This window comes from Pholis gunnellus, assembly GCF_910591455.1.
Source record: "Pholis gunnellus genome assembly, chromosome: 10".
Classification (NCBI taxonomy): Eukaryota; Metazoa; Chordata; class Actinopteri; order Perciformes; family Pholidae; genus Pholis; species Pholis gunnellus.
This window is the reverse complement of record NC_136537.1, coordinates 2,177,334-2,195,182: the sequence shown is the minus strand read 5'-3', so window position 1 is coordinate 2,195,182 and position 17,849 is coordinate 2,177,334. Positions and strand designations below refer to the sequence as shown.

The 17,849-nt window shown below is 41.9% G+C and overlaps 1 protein-coding gene across 1 annotated transcript; it reads right to left on the bottom strand.

Moving 5' to 3' along the window:
- Positions 1–1,612: 1,612 nt before the first annotated feature.
- Positions 1,613–17,554, bottom strand: hspa9 (heat shock protein 9). The gene is made up of 16 exons (XM_079167796.1): positions 17,258–17,554; positions 16,196–16,257; positions 14,398–14,485; positions 13,336–13,517; positions 11,805–11,929; positions 11,650–11,723; positions 10,926–11,032; positions 10,673–10,835; positions 10,492–10,584; positions 8,687–8,896; positions 8,261–8,488; positions 7,919–8,141; positions 7,496–7,590; positions 6,730–6,822; positions 2,571–2,711; positions 1,613–2,018 (listed from the first exon to the last, which is right to left on the bottom strand). Exons 1-16 carry the CDS (start codon positions 17,336–17,338, stop codon positions 1,911–1,913), a joined length of 2,073 nt encoding a protein of 690 aa, XP_079023922.1. The 5' UTR covers positions 17,339–17,554; the 3' UTR covers positions 1,613–1,910.
- Between the last annotated feature and the right edge of the window lie 295 nt (positions 17,555–17,849).

Here is a 17,849-nt window from a genome sequence, read left to right as displayed (position 1 = left end):
TTTCCGACGGTTTACTTTATTCAATTCAATTTATTTTGTATAGCCCAAAATCACTGTTGTGTCACTTAGTGCATGTTTATCTCATAGTGCAACTGTTGCACACTTAAATATATAGTACGCATTATCTTACGTACTAAGTGTCACAACTTAGTGTCACTAAGTGTATAAAGTAAGTGTTACTTACTTTATACATGATCTTATTAATCATCTACAACTCCTTAATAATTGGTTTGTAATATATATAATACTTCATTTACAAATAGGTAATCCATCATTTATAAAGTATGAAAACAATCATGAAACAGACGAGCTCATTAATCAGGAATGAAACATCTATGTTATGAATTGCATACTAATGAGTTAATGTAGGAACAATGCTTTATAAAGGATGAATTAAGTGTGTACTAATACTTCATAGTGTGTAGTTATTATAAAGTGTTACCATATTATGTTAATGAAAAACTACAGCATGCTCCGATTCTACTATTATCCAACCGGGGTCACATTACAGATTTTTATTTGAAAAGACAAAAACAGTTATCTTGACCATCAATTTTCACTTCAGTAAAATAAAAAATAAAAAAACGTTCAATTTGGTACTGCCTCATTGCTTCTTTATGTGGAGCACCCTGGATCACTTATCAGACAGGCATGTAGCAACAATCACATTACTCAGCAGTTCATGGCAACAGCTCCTACTGGAGGGGACAGTTTGTTGCATCCCAACTCTTCATCCGTTAACTGTCGGAAATGAGAAGGCCTCATCCTCTATTGCGCAATGCCAACATCCAGATGTACCTGTTCACTGGAGTCTGCAATATTTTCACACACATTAGAGTCCGAACTCAGCTGTTTAAGATGAATGCTATAAAAGGAGAATGCAAAGAACTTAAAGATGGACTTTCTTACAGATCTAGGACTTCCATTCATTAAATCAAAAGCTCAACCTCATCCTAACACACAGATTGATTTAACTTCTCACCTCTAAGTTCTTGTTAATGCACTATTAAAACAAAAGAGTAGTGATGCGTCCTCCGTGTCGAGGCTTCGAAGCGTGTCAAGTAATCCAGGAAGGTTTTGGTGAGGCTGGTGTCGGTGACGTTCGAAGCCTCGCGAGCCGGCCGCACCACGCGACTGATTCAGGAAATCGTTGGCGGGTTTGGCGTGCGATTCGAAATATAAGGGGCAGCGAAACGCAATGGATCCCCCCTAACATTTTGTGGACTTGGGACTTTATTGTGCGTTTGTTTGCAATCTATACGAGCATCACAACCATCATTCATTCAATTCAAAGCTTCTCACACCAAAGCCATGGTGTCATCATATTCACTCTGCCTGTTTTACATTTATTGTCCACTTGATAGCGCAGTAGAGCAAATGAAGCTTCGGCCCATGAGCGAACCAATTGGATGGAAAGCTTCAATGCTTCATGAAGCTTCATCTCGCCATCACTATAAAATTGCTATAATTAGTGCGATCACGCTCCATATAGATGAAGCAGGGCTGTCCTCTGTACAAGCTTTTGAACTCAGCTCAAAGAAATTGTTCAGAGCAATGAACAAGCTTAAGTGCTTCAGATGATGGAGCCAAAGAACATGAAGCCTACATGATGTCTTAGACACAAAAAAGAACCTTTACTACCTCAGAATGCAAATGAACAGCTTTGTAAAAATAATCACACATTACATTGTTTTTGAGACAATTAAATTACTGACAGGATAGCATAGGACATGGAGGAGGATACATTGATACATCTTTTGACTAAAGAATTGTACTGCCAAAACACAGTAGAATAATATATTATGGTGAGAATGACTAAGATTCAGCTCGTCACTGCCAGCCTCCCCACCCAGTCCACCACCGAGCCAGACAGTCCCGTGTCATGGAAACCCAGTGACTAGTGCAAAGGTCTACTGCTGGCCTTCTTTCTTCTCTCCCTCTGATGAGCTGCTACTGCCGCTGCCGCCGCCGCTGCCGCCGCTGCTGCCGCTGCCGCCACCTTCCCGCTCTGCCGCCATCTGCAGGAAGAAATTAATTTGTTAGTGTTGAGTGACATGCATGGTCGGTCTGAAGCTGTTACACTGTATTTTACAGCTAAACAACTCCCTATTCACTTTCTTAAGATTTATGTCAGTAACAACTATTTCATTTGGTAGAAAAATAGACAGTGGCAGGTATGCTAATGTACAAATTGAACGAACATTCAATAATGTCAATTGTCTTAAGGCAAGCTAAAACTATTTGTTAATTAATCTAGAAATCCATGAAAAGTAATCTCCACCTATTTTCAAGAAGAATCGTTTATGGTCAAAAATGCCACTCAGTCCCTAGTTCCAGTTTAAATGTGAGGATTCGCTGCTTTTCTTTGTGGTATGCGATAGTTAACCAAGTCTTGGTCTGACTCAAACAATTGGATATTATCACTTTAGGTATTTTTCATGATTTCATAGACTAAAAGATTAATGGTTTAATCCAAAAACATCCTGATAAATTACATTCCTACAAAATAAAATGTTACAGATGCTGTCATTTCCTTTGGCACGTAGTTCTCTTTAACAGTCGTGTTCTACCTTCTTGTAGGCCATTTCAAAGAGTTTTAGTGAGGCCTGCTGCAGGTTGCTGGCCGCCTGTTTGATGTTCTCTCCTGTTTCTGAGTCCTTGTTGGCTAGAAGATCCCTGACCTTGGAGATCTCCTCCTTCAGCTTGGTGCACTGTGGGTGGACAAATCAGAGAGGAAACAATAATGAATAAAGCTGGGCCACGTGTTAAAGACATAAGCAGTACAAAGTGCTGGATCACCACCAACAACATTAATAATAATGGCAGGATTCAAACCCTTATTTCCAGTTTGCATCACAGTCACTCTTTCACACCGCTAGATGATTAGGCCTCATGCAGCAACATTCTCTTAAACTTGTTTTTCAGTGTGTGGCCGATTGATTATTAACATAGGTAACGCCCCCTAAACGCTATACAAGAGCAGGTGTGCAAATACAACAAGATGTTTTTCCTCATCTTGCCAAGAGTGGCCTCGACCACTCGTACGATGTTCCTCTACTATAGAAGAGATGAGACCAGTGGGAGATTAAAGATGGCCGCTAGATTACAAAACAAAATTAAACCCCTTTATTTGAAATAACCAATCGATCGGGAAGACTAGATTGATGAATGTTTAAACCGACTTTGCACCAAAAAGAGGACAAAACAAGGACAACTTCCCCTCCACTCCATTCACATCTCGGATAAATCATGCTGTACTGAGGACAGTGAGGATTTCAATTGACCAACTCTCTGGACTAGATCCAAGAACAGCTTTTGTTGAAGGAATTCCAGCAGCTACACGAAAGCCTGACATTCAACCAGGAACAAACAACGGCACTGACCCAAGAAAACAAATCCCTCCAAAACTCCAGACAGTACAGAGCAGATGTATATTGTTAACTCTGCGTTTTCAGTCCTGCGACATCAGTTCACTTCGTCCACCGAACACCTAGCTTGCTCTGGAGCAGGCCCCCGTACAAATGTGATTTGTAGCGCGCCACGCAGCGATAGCGATTTGTAATTTCACAGCATGAGACAATCCTTTCCTGGTATCCCACAGCGCACGCAGGACGGCTCATTAAGGAATTAATGATCACTCACCTCAAAATTTCCCTGGACACTGTGTAATTAGTGAAATGTATTGTAAAAAACTAACAAACACCCATGCCCCATAGAGGGTGATTTAAACAACAATTGACTATGACTTAAGGAGCAATTCCCGAGATGTAAAATGTTATTCCAATCAGGAAATAAAACCTTGAAGATGGAATAAAAACACGTATTTCAGTCGATAAACACACGATGGCTTCTCTCTCTCACCTTAGCACTCCAAGTTCAATTATGCCTTTATATTCAATGTTTTTGTTTGTTTGTTAGTTTTGTCAACTTTCTTAGATGTATCGTGAAGCTCTCCTCAAACATGACTTAATGTGGAAATTGGCAGCGTTTTGATAGCCTGGAACAATGTGACACCACATCCAGCCTGAGCTTCAGCAGCCGAACATGGATACGATCCCATCGCCACCCCCTGCCTTAAAAGCCAACGCATGGAAGCATTTTGCTTCTCCATCTTCAGCCCGACTAGGAAAGTGTGAAGCAAGTCACAAGCTAGATTGCACCTTTATTGCCAAGGATTTGCGCCCCGACTCAGTCATTGAGAACCAAAGCTTTTGCACTATGTTGCACACTTTGGAACCGAGATACAACATTCATCTCAACCTTTTTACGGACACAGCTGTACTTTACAACCAAACCAAAGCTGAAGTCATGGAGTCACTGAGGGAAGCTGGTAGGACTCGCGGAGGCGGAAGTTGTTGCTCATCAGTTCAGAGGTCAGAACCGCAGCTGTGCTAATCAAAGAGTCGTTAGCTGTATTTCTGGAGCTGAGAGAGCAATCTTCCATACTCCACCGCGGCGGGGAGGATCTTTATCTGTTTTGTTTGCTTTCTCTCTTTTACTAACACACACACACACACACACACACACACACACACACAGCTTTACGCTAATGTAGCTCTGGGGTGTGCTAACGGCTTCAGACACGTGTAGCTAACGAGGTCTCTATTGTCTACCGCATTGTAGAGCCTCGTGTCATCTTGTGGTCTCACCAGACGTCGCCACGTTTCAGATTATGTCATACGTTGTCTGAGCCACACACACACACGATAACAGCTGATATGTGGTCTGTGCTCGAACTTAAACCTTCACTCTGAATGTGTAACAGTACTCAGACTGGTGACATTGTGAGTGAACACTAATTACGAGACTTAGTTTATTGTTTGGTTATTGGTCCCTGTACGCAGGGTGGTGCCCGTTAGTTAATAATCTTACTGACATTAATAATTCTATTGATGGCAATAATTTAGTTTCTTAAATGCTGATAACTCAAACACGCTTCTTTACGTTCCCAACATTTGTGAATACGTGCAAATGACTCAGAACATGCTGAATTATGGTTTTGCTGCTAGAGGCACAGTTGTATTTATTGTCTTGTTGCTTCCCGTTACAATGCTTGGAAATGTAACCGTCCAGTTTACACATCTCTTGTATTTGTTGCCAATATTGGTTTAATTACAGATATTGAAAGTAAATCCATCTGTTTTTGAATTATAAATCTTTACAAATAGCAGATAGACTATAGGTATAGAAAAATATTGACGCATCAAGAAGAATCGATAATCGTTTCATAATGGCATCGTAGTCCTCTGAATGGAATCTGAGGGCCCCGACCAACCATCACCACATAAACACACAACTGTCAACAATACTGACTCCCACATCTGGTCTCCATGAACTTCAATTTGTCATTTATCAGACGTCATTATTTTGCAAATCGCAGACAGACTATTACGCTCCCATCTCCCTCACCTAGAATATGAACTATTCTCCCAAACCATCCTGCAGATGGCGATTTAATACATCTTTATTCAATGAGCAGTACTTGGATAACTATCTCCCTGGAATAATAACACCACCGTCACACTAACATCTGAGATAAAGCAACAATTCAAACTTCCCATCATCATGAACCCTGCTATAATAAAACCTGATAACACCCCGGCTCTCACTTAACAAATCACAGCGCTTCACTCTGCACAGGATTACAAGGCAAGGATGCCCACTCTCTCCTCTTTATTCACAGCATCCATCAAAACATAAATCACAGGAATCCAAACTAAAATGTGCAGATTACACCATCAACTGGTTGAAATCCACCAGTCTCCCACTCAGAGATAGCACTCAGCCCCTCCCTGCACACTGGTGATATCATCGGCAGTAGAGTTAGTTTCTCTCAACTTCAACCCACTCCTCAAAACAGCAGAGGACAACCAACGGTGGATGAATCTACCAATCGAATCATTGAACTAAGATCTTCGCCCACTTACCTCAGGCCAGTTCAACATCACTACCAGGAATAAACCAGATGATTTCCATGCCCAACCTAACCAATCCGTCTCCATCCCTTCAGACTTACAGTTCTTGTGCCGACTTATGAAAACTAAAAACATCTTCTCTACATCCACCAGCACAAAAAAGCAACTCTGTCATTACAAGAATTTGCAGAGTACACTAAACAAGGAAAAGAATGTTTAAAATGAGTTTTACAGAGCACACTTCACACTAAACACCAGATACACCTACACGTGTGCCACATGGGACTGCACACCAATTAAAGCGTTCTGGTGGAGAAACCCTGACAACCTCTCTCCCCTTCACTCTGCCAACATGAAGACATACCCAACACACACACACACACACATCTAGTAGAATACACTCCAAAGCACAAATCATCACCAAGAAAACTATTAAAAATCAAGGCACAAAATCAGTAGAAACTTAATTCCACTCCTCCCCTCCTTTTGCCTCACACATGTACCACGATCCCCAAGAATTAGTGCTGGGTGGTAAATGTTACGGGGGTAACGGAATATATTAGTTTCTCCTAAAAACGGCTGTTCCTGTACTTCTAACTGTATTACTAGGACAAACTGCACATACAAGTATGCTACTGAAATTCAGCCTCCACTGAATACCCAAAGAAAATATTGAAAAATATGACATAATAGTTGTGCATCTCGAGCTGGGCGGTATCTGATGCGATACATGCGCTTTGATCTGAAGCCTCCCACACTTATACTGCCCCCTCCCCCCTCCCATGCACAAAAAAAATAAAGATTTAAGTTTAACCTCATCAGCTGGAAGCTGGTCCTTGAACTCCTCCATCTTGGATTCTGTGTCATGGACGATGCCCTCAGCCATGTTAACGGCCTCCACTCGGTCCTGTGCACAATAAAATGAGGCTTATGAGGAGACAACAGCATTGGTTTGTAGTCACACAGCGTTAAATAGATCAGTGAATGACAATTAATATGTAGCAGGGATCCACTGGTAGCCTGGTGTGACCAACTGAGAATATGTGCACGTGTGTGAGACCTGAGAGTGTTCAAGATATGTCAGATATTAATCAGTAGATGTGACAATGCAGTTGCGACTGCTCAACGGTCTAGATCAGTGATTCTCAACCGGTGGGTCTTTGCCTGAAGAAAAAACCAAAGGGAATGTTTGATGCAGCGGAGTGCCGTCTATTCACACTCCTTAACAGCATTTGGTGTTAATGCCTTGTAATGCTAATATCCGCCGCGGATAAACTGAAAACTATAGCTCTGTCAAATGACACTATAAGTAGGCGCATTGAAGACGTGTCGGATGACATCAAACAGACCACAGCTCGAAATAAGGCAAGTGGTCATTCTGCATTACAAATGGACGAATCTACAGACATCACCAACAAAGCAGTGTTACTCGTTAACGTGAAACATGTGGGACGGGGATCAATGCGACCACAATCTGGACCTCAGTGTAGAAATGCTGTGAACTCACGAAAGATTTTCTCTACTTAAAATGCATAGACTCATTATCTTGTTAATCCACTTCACTGTTTCCCAGTCTTTACCTTTCTCCTCCTGTCCTCCTCTGCGTACTTCTCAGCATTTTTGACCATGTTCTCGATGTCATCTTTACTGAGACCTCCTGATGACTGGATCACAACTGAGCAGAGTGCAGAGACAACATGTTTAGACCCTCAACACGCAGCAGTTTGACATTTATATCTGCTATTTAAAACAAAGACACAAGGAGCCACGCTCCCAGAATGCCGTTTCATTAATACACCAGAAAGCCAAATATTCAGTGTAGGTTTACTGAAGCAACATTTTGTTGCCAATGTTATTGACTATTCCAAAGACATAACTGATTAGTCCTCAGTGGTTATTGCTACATTAGCATTGAGAATTTATTTATTCTTACTGAAGACTGTTCAGAAATAATATCAACACAATGCTGTTAATGTATCTTCAGTTCAATGAATGACACTGACTCTGCTGTTCTCGGCCTGTTCCCTTGTCCTTGGCCGAGACGTGGACGATGCCGTTGGCGTCGATGTCGAAAGTGACCTCAACCTGTGGAACACCGCGGGGAGCGGGGGGGATTCCCACCAGAGTGAACTGTCCCAGCACCTTGTTGTCTGCTGCCATCTCTCTTTCTCCCTGACACACCTTGATCTCTACCTGAGTCTGTCCATCAGCTGCTGTGGAGAACACCTGGAGGAGAGCAGATAGAGTTACCGCACTGACAACACAGATCAGAGGCAATAGAAAGGGGCAAATGGTTCATTCTGGGCAAAATCAATGCTGACGGCCTGCACAGCTGGTTCCAGTACCTGGCTCTTCTTGGTGGGAATTGTGGTGTTCCTGTTGATGAGTTTGGTGAAGACTCCGCCAAGGGTCTCAATACCCAGAGACAACGGCGTCACATCCAACAGCAGCACATCAGTGACATCACCGGCCAAAACACCACCCTGGATGGCTGCTCCTATGGCGACGGCCTCATCGGGGTTGACGGACTTGCTAGGAGCGCGGCCGAACAGATCCTGAACGGTTTGTTGAACCTGCAGAGACAAACGCCTCACGTTACACTAGAACAGCAATGATGATCGTTCTAATTCGTGCCATTTTTCACATCAACGCCGACCGTAGGAAAACTTATGGCGGCAGTCCTACTGGGATTGGTATCATCCTTGACATTTTTGTAGCTGCATGTTATTTAATGTCCTTCTCGTTATCAGAGGTCATACTGTGATAAGTACCTTGGGCATACGGCTCATGCCTCCAACCAGCAGCACCTCCCCGATGTCTCCCTTGGACACCTCGGCGTCCTGCATGGCCTTCTGACAGGGAGCCACAGTGCGTCGGATCAAGTCAGCCACAATGCTTTCAAATTGAGAGCGGGTCAGCTTCATGTTGAGATGTTTGGGACCAGAGGCATCCATCGTCAGGTAGGGAAGGTTGATGTCGGTCTGAAAGAGAGAATCAACATGCTACTTCTGGGCTTTGTGTTAACCGGTCTGCTTCCGGCTGGCTACCCGAGGCTGCTGCGTGCACGTTGAAATCATGATGGGAAAAACACTTCTCTCATTGAAAAACTTTTGAAGCTTCTGACAAACTGCAAAAAAAACAAGCCTTCAAGACACAGCAGCGAAAATGTACTTGGTGTTAATGATGTCGTGTTGCTCCGGCTACCTTGTGTCGTCTACTCAAACAAGTGAAAACACAAACGCTCACAGGGACAGTAGTTGTGGTTGAAGCCGCCTTCGTCAAGAAGTAATGCTCCCTTGAGCGGGCCTAAGATAAGCTATTTATACTATGCACCAGGAATGGTACTTTTACAATACGGTACGTTGAAAAGCATTCAAAATAGCTGTCCCGTATTCTATAACAGTCTATAAAATGAATAGCGAGGGTGTCTTGTACATTACATGAATATAAAGTAGTTTAATTTTGTTCCTATTGGTGTCTTCTTGAGCTTACATATGCTAACAGCTAACAAATGAAGGTTCTGTTCAGTGAAAAGGAGAATTGGGCTAAAGTACATCATGTAATGTGGGAGATGTTTTGACAGCAACATCAATAGATATTAGAGATACATTATAACCTGTTAACACTACCTCTAGGCATCTTATAATAAATCATTAGAATATCATTTAGAAGTTTTGATGACTTCAGAGCGGTTGGAGTAGTTTTTGGGATGGATGTAGACCAGCTGCTATCATTAAACAACAAAGGGATCTGGATCAGCCAGTATGGATCATCAATGATCGGCAATTAATATCAGCTGCAAAAAAACCTGACCAGGGATCGAAAAGGTATATTTGCTCCATTTTGTCTTTTGTGCTGATTCAATCTTTGATCCGATCCGTGAGCTTTATGATCTGTTGCACCACTAACGGTCATGTACCTCCCAAATAATGCCGCAGCAATGAGCAATAATACACTGGACTTCTAAAGGAATGAACCATCCATAAATACTATTAATAATATATAATAATATTCATCCTGGCTTTCAATGGGTTGAATGTCCTGTAGTCAGTGCTGCTTTTAGTCAATTGATGATCCATACTGGCAGATCCAGATCCCTGTGTTTAATTATAGCAGCTGGTCTACAAGGCTTCAGACTGTCCCAAAGGTCAACGACTCTAAAGTCAGTGTAAACCATCAACAACTCTAAATGTTGTCCTTTTAACATGTTAAAGTCATTTATAGTGTTTTTATATTCAAATGATTAGGAATTAAACGATTGTATTTGTATGGATAATAGTTTTGATGTATGAGAAGCCGTTTAGAGATCGTGTTATCAGGACATCGTTCCTAATATCCATTTATTTTGCTGTGAAACTATTAGATTTATTCAAGTTTCTCACTAACACCACTAATATCCAAAGAATGCTCCTAAACATTATGTCACATGTCTTAATTGGGAAATGCAACATAAACAACATTTAAAACAGAATATGCTGTTAACATGAGTATCAAACTCAGAATATTGACATATTCGGAATATTAGAGTGCATTTAAATGTTGTCAGTGATGATGAGGGTGGTCCTCGTCTGTGTACCTGCAGTGAAGAGGACAGCTCACACTTGGCCTTCTCAGCCGCCTCTCGGACTCGCTGTAGCCCCATGTTGTCTTTCATCAGATCTACACCAGACTGCAGTGACGAGACAAAACACACATGAAATCCTGAAAATACCGACTGAACTACAGGTGAGACGGTTTATGGAAGTCTAAATGATTACCTCTTTCCTGAACTCCTTCACAATGTGTTGGAGGAGGTGCTGGTCGAAGTCCTCTCCCCCCAGGAAGGTGTCGCCGTTGGTGGACTTCACCTCAAAAACGCCCTTCTGGATCTCCAGGACTGAGATATCAAACGTGCCTCCACCCAGATCATACACAGCAATGCTGGAAACCGACGCAAGCAAGTTCAGCGTTCCCTCTGCAAACTTATTGTGCAGTCTCTTTCTGTGTTGGCTGTTGTAGTGAACTACTTACATTTTATCCTGGGTTTTTTCCAGGCCGTAGGCCAGAGCAGCGGCTGTCGGCTCGTTGATGACACGCAGGACGTTCAGACCAGAGATCTGACCAGCATCTTTGGTAGCCTAAAGAAAACACACACTGCTGTTGCTGCTCAGCAAAACTTTTTTCTTTTCAAAACATACATGACATAATGTAGCTAAGTGAAGTGGCGTTGGGTTGAGACAGAAGTGGGACATGGATCACGTTTGAAAAGTAGATGTAGAAAGGTTGCATTACATTATTCCACACTGTACGAAGTAATCAACCAGAGTAAAACGCTGCTGCGTGTGAAAATAGCTGCTGCTCTGACCATCCTGCTCCATGATTTGAATGGAAATGTCAGTTATACTCCTATTTTATTTGGAAGGAATACTTGATATTTCCTTGGTAATAAGGCACATCAGAAACCCAATAACAGTACAGAGTGCTCATCTAGTGTCACACACACACACACACACACACACACACACACACACACACACACACACACACACACACACACACACACACACACACACACACACACACACACACACACACACACACACACACACACACACACACACACTTCGTCTGACTCTTGTAGTGCTCATGTAAATAGTTTCATAGGAAGTGTCAATCACACAGATTCTACTCAATGGATACACATGTGCCCATCAAACTGTGGTGCGAGAGCGGCATGCAGTGTGTGTGTGTGTACCTGTCTCTGAGAGTCGTTAAAGTAAGCTGGTACAGTGACCACAGCATTCTTCACTTTGGTTCCCAGATAGTTCTCTGCAACACAAATACCAGATAATGAAGAAAACCAACAGTCACATATGGATGATGTAAATATCGATTCACTTTCAGTCCTACCTGCAGTCTCCTTCATCTTCATCAGGACGAAGGCTCCAACCTGGCTGGGCGAGTACATTTTCCCATTGACCTCCACCCAAGCATCACCGTTAGATGCACGAGTGATCTTGAAGGGGACGTTCTTTCTGTTAACGTGAAACAAACGCATTTAACTCAGAGTGATGATTCTAGTTTTGGTATTTATCTGGGTACATTGTTTTAGTAGGAAAGTAGGGTGTGAATCATTCAGTACAGTTAAAACTAGTCTGGATTCATATTACAGTACATCATAGTACATTGGGGAGCTAATTGCAGGATCTATTCCAGTACACTGTGCGCAATAAAGGTGGTGTTGCAAATGAGGGCATGAAAGCAAAGTCAGTGCGTGCGTTACTCATGCTGAGCTTGCACAAATAAACACTTTACAAAAACATTCATATTTCTTAGTTATACAAAAAATGTAAATGCTGCCTGTAACTCAAATAACATTGGTAGGCTGTTAATTCTCAGAAACTTAACAATTTCAAAAATATATTGTTAGCAAAATAGCATTTTATTATGTCCATAACTGTGTCCTAACTGGCTTTGAGCTGAACTTTTGTTTCTATTTATACCGTCAAAAACGTAAATATGAGAGAACCAAAGTCTCTGACCAGGGTCACATTAAAGGAACAGAAATAAATACACCTGTGCTGATGAGTGTTAGCAACAATAGCGGACTACATGCAGTTTAATATGCATTCATCCATGTACACAGCAAGAACCAGCTTTTCATATTCATTGTTTTTAATGCAATGCAGTTCGTAATATAGTTTCATCAAAGTCATCTTTCTGTGAGCAGAGTTGTTGCTTTGTGACATTTATTTGTCCACGGGTTTGTGCCGTTGCTTGAGTGAACGCAGAGCATAGACTGTATGAGGAGACGTGTTCACCATTTCTACCAGTAGATGGCAGTATAGGTGCATTTAAACCAGAGATGTACCCGTGTCTTTGTTAATTGATACAGATGGATTTAATGTTGATGGTTCATTTGTTATACACATCATGTATTTACTTGTTATATTTGTCAGTTTAGAACCAAACATACCAACATGGAAGACTGAGCATGTGTGGATCATGAGGCAATAAATAGACATTTGAAAAAAGAAAGAAAAATGATTTCCGCTCGTTAGCTTTCAAACAAAAAAGAAAATAGCTGTGTTTTTCTGTTTGAAATAAAAAAGCATGATCTTTTTTGTAATATAGTTTTTCCGAATAAACGATAAAAGTAACGACCCCTCTGCCGTCAGCATGGTTGCTGTTGAATTATTCACGTTACTTTTCATTTTCTCTGAATGTAAGTAATGTGTGACTTGTGTCGTGCGGTGCATTCAGTGCACGTGATGCAAACAGCTGCTGTTTCTTCTTTAACACTCAAATATTCATTTTCATATCCTGATGCAATATCTAGTGGATTTTGTAGGAAAACACTTGTCTGGCTTTTTGGAAGCTGTGACTCAATTGAGATTCTTACATGTATCGATTTCCCCGCCCACACCTACAGGAAACTTACAAGTCTTTCTGGACCTCGGCATCGTCATAGCGACGTCCAATCAGTCTCTTGGTGGCATACAGCGTGTTCTGAGGGTTGGTGACAGACTGGCGTTTAGCGGGCATGCCCACCAGACGCTCCCCGTCTGCTGTGAAAGCGATGACAGAAGGAGTCGTTCTGGCTCCCTCTGCATTCTCCAACACCTGAGAGGCCAAAAGAAAAGCTTTAGCTGCGTCATCAAACTTCAGACCGTCTTCTACAGTGACTGATGCTCCATCCGACAGCCTCTCTGACTACTGGCTTATAGTCCTCTGCTCTCATGGTATACCCGGAGGAGCTGAAATATGCTTAGCTATAGCGCTCGTGTTTAGTTTGACATCATTTACAAATATTTATAGTAGGTAAGACTCAGAGAAATTCACAATCATCAGGAGGTAAATGGTATGGGAACAATCTATTCAAGACCCAAGAAATCAGTAATCATGATACAAATGCCAATTGTTATTGGAAACAGCTTTTGCAAATTGTGTGCCTGAGGAAATATGACCTCATTTTACGGCAACGTTAAAGTATTACACCCCAATCAGCCTTTCTTGACCAGTCAGTAGTATTAACAATGAACATAAGATTTATTCTAAATCTATTCCATCTGCAAAGGTGTTTCTGCTTCCAGTAAAGCCTGACTCATACTACTCAGGAAACTGTTAACAAAATGCAATGTTTCAACAAAATTCATGAATATACCAGGATCAACTGTAACCCTTCCTGTATTACATCGTTACCAAAACTAATTTAAATGAAAAGAGTCTCAAATAAGCATGTGCATCCTAATAATACACTAAAGGCAGAACATGGTGCGTGTCTGGATGTGGCCACTATATCACTAATGATATAAAGCTACATGTGAAGGGCAGAGATTCTGAACCCAAGGATTCAATCTGATTTAGAGAGAAGCCGTTTCCACAACACATCTCACGAGCACTGCTGGTGGAGTATAATGCGTTCAATGTTAACACATTGAACGCACATGTTGACATACTGTGCTATCTATAACAGACATGTGATGCGTTTGTTCATCCTCACCTTGGCCTGTTTCCCCTCCATGACGGCAACACACGAGTTAGTGGTTCCAAGGTCAATTCCAATGACTGCGCCCTTGATGGCCTCTGACCTACAACAGTGAAGACATACACAACTATTCAGGTTTGTTTAAGGAACGGTGTGGAACATTTAGGGGGTATAATTGGCAGCAACGGAATATAATATTCATGACTGTTTTAATCAGTGTATACCCGACACTAAGAATAGTAGTATTTTCATTACATCTACACAGGGAGCGGGTCTTTTTGCACCGCCTGGTTTCTACAGCAGCCCATTAGGACACGGACTGTGGCAAGAGCCATCTGTGTTTTATGTTGCCTGCATTCAGAAACCCGGTAGTAAACATGCCCCGGTACTAATGTACCCGAGTGATGATAAGCCCGACGTAACTGGTGTTTTTAATAGCACTTTTTTATGTTTTGATGTCTGATGCAGCAGCAAGCATTTGCTGTGCTCTCTCTGTCAGGCTGAGCTCGTCCAACTCCACACAGACAACACACACACACACACACACACACACACACACACACACACACACACACACACACACACACACACACACACACACACACAGGTGCTGCTGCTCCTTCGTCGTCGGCGGGGGGGGGGGGGCTGCTGCTGCCACATACGCTGGTGGAGGTGTGTGCGCGCAGATCGGGGAGGAGCTCCGCCGTGCGCGATTTCCATTTTTTTTTTTTTTTTTTGCTGGTAGATTCGCGGGCCACATAAAATGACGTGGCGGGCCGGATCCGGCCCGCGGGCCGTATGTTTGACACCCCTGCTCTAAACTGTACCGGAAGTCGGACAGTTTTTTGATAGATTTTGTTCCATTTCTAGTTGCTATACTTTAACAAACTCCTCCTAGGGACTTTGTCAGATCCACTTCAAATTTGGTCAGTACAATCTCAAGACCGTTGTGATTAAAAGTTATCAAAAGCTTTACGTTTGACGGAAGGGCTTAGCCGTAGCGGGCGGCTACTTTACGTGATTCCCCATGAAAAAAGCTGATGTAACTCAACTCGACTTCTTCCAAACAGTCCCAAACATCTCATGCTTGATAACACTCATGGCCTGAGGATGTCTACAAGCTCATTTTCACTAATGCTCACAGTGCCACCTGCTGGTGAAAGATAATCTGCGTTTTCTGACAAACACCATCCGAATTACCTGACTTGTACACAATGTGGTTTACACTTGATATAGAGCAACACAATGCATGTTCGCGCGTCTTCTGTAGACAAGAAGTGGTGAACTATTTGCAAAGCATAATTTCCAGCATCAGGCGGTCAACGCAGGATAAAAACCGTCAGACTAGCGGCTTCGCTGTCCCGACGGTTGCGGAAGTTCTCGGCCGCGCAGGCCGGAGTCCCGCCGGCACCCCGACGTGCTGGAAGATGCGAGGGCCCGTTCATCGCTGCTCGCAGCTTTAATTATAAATATTATTTTAATTACAAATATTGTATTATTATCAGCATTATAGAATAGTATTATATGATATTACTAGAATGTCTTAACATTCATTTTTTTGTTTATTTTTAACATGATTATTTATTGTTTTTGCTGCTTTCACTGCCAAAGCAGTTGGTGTTTTTAAAAGGTGCTATATAAATAAAGTTATTATTATTATAATGTTTCATACTTCATAGGATATTTGTATACTTTAAATTTAAAATTGTACTTGGATCCTACTCTCAGGCACTCCAACAACTGAGTACCTATGTGAGAAACTAGAATTGATGATTCATCCCTCAAAGAGATCAGGTCTTGTGCTGGTACTCACGCATAGCTCCTCCTGGACAGAGCTCTGAGAGCGTCTGGTTGGAAGCCGCCCGTCCAACATGTCTGTGTGTACAGAAAAAAAGTTACGTTACAGTTTCAACCGTTAATACCTTAAGAGGTTATAAGAGATTCCAATGGATTCCAGTGAAGGAAGGTCCCTACTATGTCAAAGCCCAATTTCATGTGACGTTACTGAACCGTGAGAAAATTAAAAAGGGAAAGTCAGCTCAAATTACACAGTGGTATTCATTATTTCCTCATATTTGAACTATATGTGTTGGTTGTTTAATGTTATGCACCATCCACCATGTCAAATATCTTCTATGTGCAAAATAAACGGTTATGATTCTGATCATTTTATAAAATTGTGGATTTTCATGAAATCACATGAAATTTGACATAAGACAGTCGGGGTCATCCTGAACAGAAATCCAGTGGAACCTTTAGCTAACCAATAAAATAAATGGTTTTATTACAGATCAAAGATTTATAATATTTCAACTTTCGAGCCCCCTTTTTTAATTAAAAACAGTAGTGTTGTTATAATTGGGCTTCATATAACGCTTGCTCGCTTAACAGGACTCATGTTGGTCATTGAAGGTCACTGGTCCCCTCTTGGAAACAGTGAGACGCTTTCATTCTACACACATGCTTACTTAAATCTGGAGAATGAGCTACTAACACAGTTATCATTCAGAACCATGTATTGCATGGTGTAACCAGATGGAGAGGTGACAGGTAGGACATCCAGTGAAACAGCCGGTATCAGGCAGCACTGCAACAGTGAACTCACGCATTGCGTGTAGCGATGGATGGACGGTGGTAACGTTGTTTAACACCCCTTAATAGTATGTATATAACACCAGTTGAACTACACAGGCCGCGTCTATGAAGCTAACTACAAATTATATCTTAGTAACGTTAGTCACGATCACCGTTAAGTAAGCTGGCCTCAAGCTAACACTGTTAGCATGCTAAGCTAGCCAAGTGCTTGTCAAATGTTAGAACTATGGTCAATGCTAGCGTACGTACAATAACTCATAGGAGTAGGTTTATAACTCACCTTTTTAACCAAAGAGGACACATTTCTTGTACAGTTGCTTGTCGGGAGAGTCCTTGAAACGCATCTGGCTACACTCAACATGTTGACAGCTCGGCTAACAGAACAACTAAATCTAATATAACGACCGCGTCTGGTGTCGAAACGGACTCCCTGAAACGTTGAACGTTGAACAGCTTAAAGATGTATCTCCGGATGTCTTTTGGCTTCCAGGCGGCGTATCCAAGGTGGTGCGAACAGCAAAGCTCAGGTCCGGCAGAACTACAACGGGAAAGGAACTGCGAAGCTTCTTCTAGAAGAAATTATCCAACACATGTTACACCATGCACCGCTGAAGGACCCCGACTTGGGTTGCATATTTACTGCCTGTATGACTTTTAACTGTTAAGAAAATATTTTAGAACTGTGTATTAAATAAAGGTAAACATGTTCTTAAATATATGACCAACATAAAGTATTAAAGGTGTTTGATGTAGAAACTAAATAAATTACTGATCATTTTGCATTTTTGTGATCATGAACAGTACAGGGCAGGTGACGTTTTACTTCGTGACCATGTGAAGGTCATGATGTAACCGTATTGACGGGTGACGAT

What these genes read in the sequence shown, in the direction of transcription:
- hspa9 (XM_079167796.1), bottom strand. Translation starts at nt 17,338, where the DNA reads ATGTTGAGTGTAGCCAGATGCGTTTCAAGGACTCTCCCGACAAGCAAC. An exon ending in GCCGAGGTCCAGAAAGACTT is followed by an intron (nt 11,930 to 13,335) that starts GTAAGTTTCCTG and finishes TCACGTTAACAG; the next exon opens with AAAGAACGTCCCCTTCAAGA. An exon ending in GAAGATGAAGGAGACTGCAG is followed by an intron (nt 11,724 to 11,804) that starts GTAGGACTGAAA and finishes TTTGTGTTGCAG; the next exon opens with AGAACTATCTGGGAACCAAA.